Source organism: Simochromis diagramma, unplaced genomic scaffold (genome assembly GCF_900408965.1).
Source record: "Simochromis diagramma unplaced genomic scaffold, fSimDia1.1 OVJJ01000802.1, whole genome shotgun sequence".
Taxonomy (NCBI): Eukaryota; Metazoa; Chordata; class Actinopteri; order Cichliformes; family Cichlidae; genus Simochromis; species Simochromis diagramma.
Window position 1 is genome coordinate 10607748 of NW_024387492.1, and position 6000 is coordinate 10613747.

General features: G+C 40.9%; 1 protein-coding gene across 2 annotated transcripts in view; it reads right to left on the minus strand.

Moving 5' to 3' along the window:
- usta (uronyl 2-sulfotransferase a) overlaps window positions 1-5800 on the minus strand; it is a 59254-nt gene extending 53454 nt beyond the window's left edge. Inside the window, exon 1 of one of the 2 annotated variants that reach the window (XM_040017306.1) lies at window positions 5234-5800. In XM_040017306.1, the coding sequence (XP_039873240.1) occupies window positions 5234-5462 (229 nt within the window). In that variant the 5' untranslated portion in view covers window positions 5463-5800. The remainder of the gene's footprint in view (window positions 1-5233) is intronic. The other variant, XM_040017307.1, reaches the window with a different exon arrangement.
- Window positions 5801-6000: the final 200 nt, after the last annotated feature.

Here is a 6000-nt window from a genome sequence, read left to right on the forward strand (position 1 = left end):
TCTCAACACTTGAGTCCTGCAGTTAGAAGGAATACAGAGTAAGTAGACCAAGCTGTCCTGCCTTCACTTCCTAATGAGGCTTGTCAGGTGGAGGTGCTGGATGAATGCAAAATATTATTCTAAATATTGGATTATTTTGAGTCTTTAGCATTAAAAATAAATGTATGTCTGTGCTTGGGTTGGTAACCTCTGCTTATCTGCTGCACAAGTCAATAACAAAAATGAAAAGGTGTTAAGTAAAGAATTAAACCGGGAGCTCAAGCACCTTTCCACATCACCGATTTCACTTAGGCTCAAAGTGCACATCTGGCAACCCTGTTAGGCAGCTGAAAATGCTGACTGACAGCTTGACCAGCACTGGCCTGATTTTCACTCTATGTGACATTTGGTATATTGCCATGAAGCCTGGAGACTGTCACTTTGGGCAAAGAGTCAGTGCCAATAAATCTGTCATTTAAAAGTGCAAAATATGATTTAAATTTTAAAAAGAGCTTGTTTTTAATATCCTTTAATAGGAAGTGGGTGTATTTGTGTGACTACAGTGGCGAGTTTGCTCCAGAATTCACACTTACATGACTGCCTCGTTCAAAAAAAGCTTTTTAATGTGACTAACTTGTCAGCTTTTTCAGTATGAGTGTAAACATAAATGTGCATGCATGTGCATAAAATATATACTATTAACTGTGAACTATAAAATATTTAAATTCAAGCAGAAGGTGAGATTTGAAGTTAGAGGTCTTTAAAGGTCACCGGTGCAAAAGGTAAAGCGAAAAGGTTATTCTGATGTGAAATAAAGGAATGATGAGCAGTTTAATGCATCTGATCTTTGACCACCAGAATATCAATGATGTAGTAGCTCATCTGGCAGGTTAATATAGTACGTGAAGCACAGAAAGAAAGTTGTAAGCTGTCATTGGTTCGCTGTACAAACCAATTAGAATTAAAATCCATGAAGAAGGCAGGAAGCCTCTCAATTAGACATATTCAAAACAAATTAATCTAATTTCACTGCAATCTGAGCAATACTCAGTGAGGAGAAGAGCATAAAAATTGGAAAAAGGATCCATTAGTTGGTCATTGTGTTCAATCTTCGCTAAAATCTGCCCAGCGCTCTATAGCTAATTTTGTGAATTGTGGAGGGAGGGATGGATGGATAGACACACTGATGGACGACGGAGGCTTCGCCATCTCATTAACTTCCAGACTTACTTACAACAATTACTCCATTAATGGATTCACACCTCAAACTCCATCATTTATTTTAGAAAATAATAAGAATACAATAATATAAGTAGAGCAATAGAAAATAAAGGTAAGCACAATATATCACCAAACTGCTATTTGTTTATTTCCCGTACTAGAATCTAATTAATTCAGTTTAGTTTAACTTTGTTATCACCCACACTAGTCTGGTCCACCCCACAGTTTAAGCACCTCTACATTAGCGGTTTCAGCCCTGTTAAGGTATGTAAGACACAGTGTTATACTCGTTGTGTATTATTCATGAGTCTGTAGGAGGCCGAGGAACAGTATGTGTTCTTCTAACAGCAGGAAAATCTTCCCTTTCTCTCTCTGCAGCAATTCCCAACTCATCCTCCCTGAATTTATTATATACATATAAAGTTTGTGTCACTACACCTACTAAGCGCTGACCAGCCAAACTAAACTTTATTTGAATTCACTTAAAAAGTTTGCTTTGAACCACTTCCTGGCCAGGAAAGGTGTAAACATGACACAAACTGAAGGGAGGCCGAGCGACCCTAAAGCTTCTTCTGTGTCTACGCATACTTGTCTAATCCCTAATACCGCCCCAGAGTCTCCAACTCGGACACTTTACTGGCCCATTTCTGAAAAGTTAAATTTACGTGTGTGTGTTTTAAAAAGGTTAAAGGGTTCTTTTGAGAAGCAGAGCAAAGTTAGTGGTGAAAGACTCCCAGCCACATCAAGTTCAGCATTTATGATTCATGGCAAGAAGACTGGGGGCTATAACAACACACAAACACTTAGAAAGACGTGCGTACTTAAATGTTGCTTAAAAGTCCATTAAATCGAAATATATGTTAAAGGAGTAAGTGCACCATGTATTGAGTAAGAGCACAGTTAAAGAGGACATTTTGCTTCGCTCTGTTTTGCTGTCTCAGCTCCAAGCACTTAAAAATATGGCATAAAATATGAAGAACGCTTCTTTCCCAGTCGTTGAAACTTTGTTGTAACTTTTCATTTATATACAGATTTTTGCCACACAGACATGTCCATACACCCCCTGGCAAGAAGAGGCATTTTCTGGCAAGGTAGCTGGGTCAGCATACAGTTTATGAGCAAAGGAGGGAAAGACAGACACGAGAAAGCGTTAGACAAGGTCAGCGAGTGTGAACGCACAGTGGTGAGCAGGCTGTAAATTCAGCAGGTTTAAAGGTCTGCACGGCAGTTTAGTTACTGCGACTATACGGCATGTTGAGTGACATCCTCATCCACCGACCTCCCCACCGAGCCAAACAAAACAAGATCTGTTCCCTACCGGCAACATCTGACTGAGAGAAACCCACACACCTATCACACAATCGCACTAAATCAAGCTGCCAACCTCCACGTGCACGCCCACACTCACCCACCTCAACAGGATTCCTCACCTTCATCTTGGCACAGCGCAGCCAAAAGTAACACAAGTTAGGTGTGTTTAACGAGGCACAGCAACAGACATAAAGTATCTCTTCATCAGAGAAAATGTGGTTCATTAGTTAGAAATGCCAACGCCAGGCTTAGAGCTATTATATTAAAAGTAATTGATTTATAAGTGCTATTATTTTATTCACTAGAAGGAGGCATTTATTTTAAAGGTCTGCTTTTCCTCATAATTCTGGTGATTTGTGAAGTTTCCCCTTATACAGTTTTTGGAGCTTGCATCTGGGTTCTGAATAACAGACACAACAAACTAAGAGTGAAGACTGTGTGAGCTCTTTGTGAAAATGACTTTCCTATGAACCTGCTCAAAGCAGTCCCAATCACAGGAGTATTTTGTACCGTCCCTCCTTTATCCTAGATTTCTTCCTTCCACGGTCTCTCCCTCAAGACCACACACACTTCAGAACAGAGACAATGAGCAGACCACATCTCAAGCTCTTTCACACACCAGCCCAACTGGATTTCTCTTTCTACAGCTGTTTTACATGCAACAAAGTTACCTGAAATGTGTCACAAACCTGCTGACTCAGACTCAGGAAACAAAACAACATCAAAAAAGGCTTTAACTTTATATGATCGATTTGACCCTGTCACAACTTTCAGCTACAAAGTCTTTCTTCATTGCCTCAGCATCATAATAAATGCAGACGATTAGTCATCCACATCCCAGTTGAGGTGCTACACTGTGGCGCTGTTACATAAAGAAAAACCCTCCTGAACTCCATACACTACAGTGGAGTCACTGTTTAACAAGGCTCAGGTCCACAGGGTCTCTGTGTAGAGATGCTGTGGAGATCAATCGTGGAGGTGGGAGCAGAGACTAGATTTTCTAGAGGGATTCCTCATCCTGGTCCACAAGGCTGAGTGTTAATGGCTTATGCCCTATAAGCCATTAACACTCAGCCTTGTGGACCAAATTATAAATTTCTTTTTTCCTAATGGTGTTTTGATGTAATTTGCTTGCTTGCTCGTCTGTGGTAATAGCACATACATCTGCCCCATCATCAGCCTAGGCATATCAGTGTATTTGTTCAGAATAGAGCACTTCTTAGAAGCAGTGCTGCAGTAAGGAGGCTATCTCACCATGCATGCATTAGCTTTGTGCAAGTACTTTAAAATAAAATAAACTGGTGTTGACTGCCGTGATTTCTAGATTGCATTATTAGGCTCCAAAGTTGAATGTTCTGCAGTGTGAACTTTTAATATTTTAGCACTCTTCAAAAAATAAAGGTAAAACGTTCTATTTTAGGAATCTGTGCTTATGCTTTGAATGAAATCCAAGTTATTTTTGACAATATTGTGCAGCTTTAGTCTGCCTATGTATTTGTATGCCAGTCGGTTAGACTGTGTGCTTGTGTGTGTCTACAGGAAACCAATCTGACCCAGGGGATTAGTAGCTGACCTGGAAAGTGACTCTCATTCTGTTCCAGATGTTTATCACGTGATAAAAGGTTAGCCCCCTGTGAGAAATAGGTAGAAATGCAACCTAATTTTTTCAAGACACAGGCCGTGTTCTCGCTGGAAAATCACCTTTGCATCTGATTCTGTTTAGGGTATCAAAGAGGTTGAAGTCACAAGATCAGACTTGTACAAGCAGACACTGCCTTTTGACTCCTGACAGATCTTATCCTAGAGGCTGACACTCAGACATGTGTCTGTGGCAGATGTGGCCACAAATGGGCTCTTTTTCACACACACAGTAGACTTTATCCACTTTACCGTAGTTAAGATCCAGTGCACTGTAATGACAGAAATATAGCTGCCAAGTAATGTTAAAATATATCTATATAAATATTTAAAAATAATCCCTTCAGGCCAGAATATTTTAAATTGGAAACCTGCCTGACATTAAAAAACTGGCAACACTGTAGCGTGCTTTTTATTAAAACAACCACAGATGCACTCTAGGCTTTAAATAACCGCATAAATTCAGCCTTTCACCCCTCGTTCAACCGGTGCAAGCCGTGCGTAATGAGAGCTGCGCGGCTGGAGCGCACCAGCTGGCTGTACAAGAAGAGGCGTCAGTCTTCAGCATGAATCCTAACAGTTGCTAAGTTCTAGTTGCCATAACACCTCTCAATCATGCTCTTAGAACTCACAGCGGCGTAAAAGTGACGATAAATACCCCAGGTTTAGGTGGTTAAACAAAATGAGTGAAAAAACTTCACATTTTTTCACACATCTTTGTAGACTGACGGGATGATATTGACTCGGGATGATACACAGCTGTGTATATGCAATAGTTAGTGTCTGCATTGATATTAAAATGTGGGGGTCTTTTTGGGTTTAAAACACAAACTCCACATGGATAAATTAACACTTAGAAATAAGCACGAGAGAAAATCGGTTTCGTCCATCTGGGCTGAATGAGGTTGAGGAGACGATGTGGCCTCCGGTGGGTTTCATGAAAGAGACCCTTTCCATTTTTGATAAACGTTTCTTAATAACTCCTACCGATAAAAAAAATGTCCAGACGCGGAGAGCAACTTCTTACTATTATTTTGATAACGACCTTCAGGAAGGAGTTTTTTTTTTAAGGAAAAGTTCTTACCGAGATACTGTCTGATGTCTAGCAGGATTTTAGGAGGTCCTCCGTTCAGCTGGTAAAATAGGGAGCCGAAACAGAAGAGAAACAGCGTAGCCATGCAGAACCCATAACCTCGGAGAGAAAATCGCAACGGTAAAACAGAGAGTAAGCTGTACTTTCTGCTGTTTCGCTCTCTAATGTGGTTGGTAGACTGGCTATGGCTGTGAAGGGCACTGCTGTTGAAATTCTTCATCCTCTTCTCCTCACAAAGCGCTGCGGAAAGTCACCCATTCGCATGCGGAAAGTGAAACTTGTCGCTTTGAGATCATTTGAGTGAGACGGACAGTTAACTGGAGACGCGCTGGCACCCAGATCTTCTCCGCTGCTGGAGCCACGGGGCTGTTTTTTGCGTACAGCGTTTCGCTTCTGCTCGCTCCTGCTCGCTGGATGACTGCTCCTTCCTTCCGTCCTCCCAGCCGAGTTAAGGGTCCATCCTTCTGCTCAGAGTCTGGGTGTCAGATTACTAAACGTGGAAATCAGAAAAACTTCCACTTTGGTTTGGATTGCAGTGCGTAAAACAGCGTCGCCTAAAGGCCAGGGAGCGGACTCTCATATGATATCGGTGGAAACGAGTCAATTATCATGCAGCAGCTTTTTTTTTTTAAAAAAATCGTAGTTCTGTAATTTGTGTTTACAGAAAATTTTGAAAAAAAAGGCTTTAAAAAACAGACGGAAAAGTTTATATTCTCTGATAAAACGGTCATTACTCGGAAAAAGCTTAAAATTGTCTT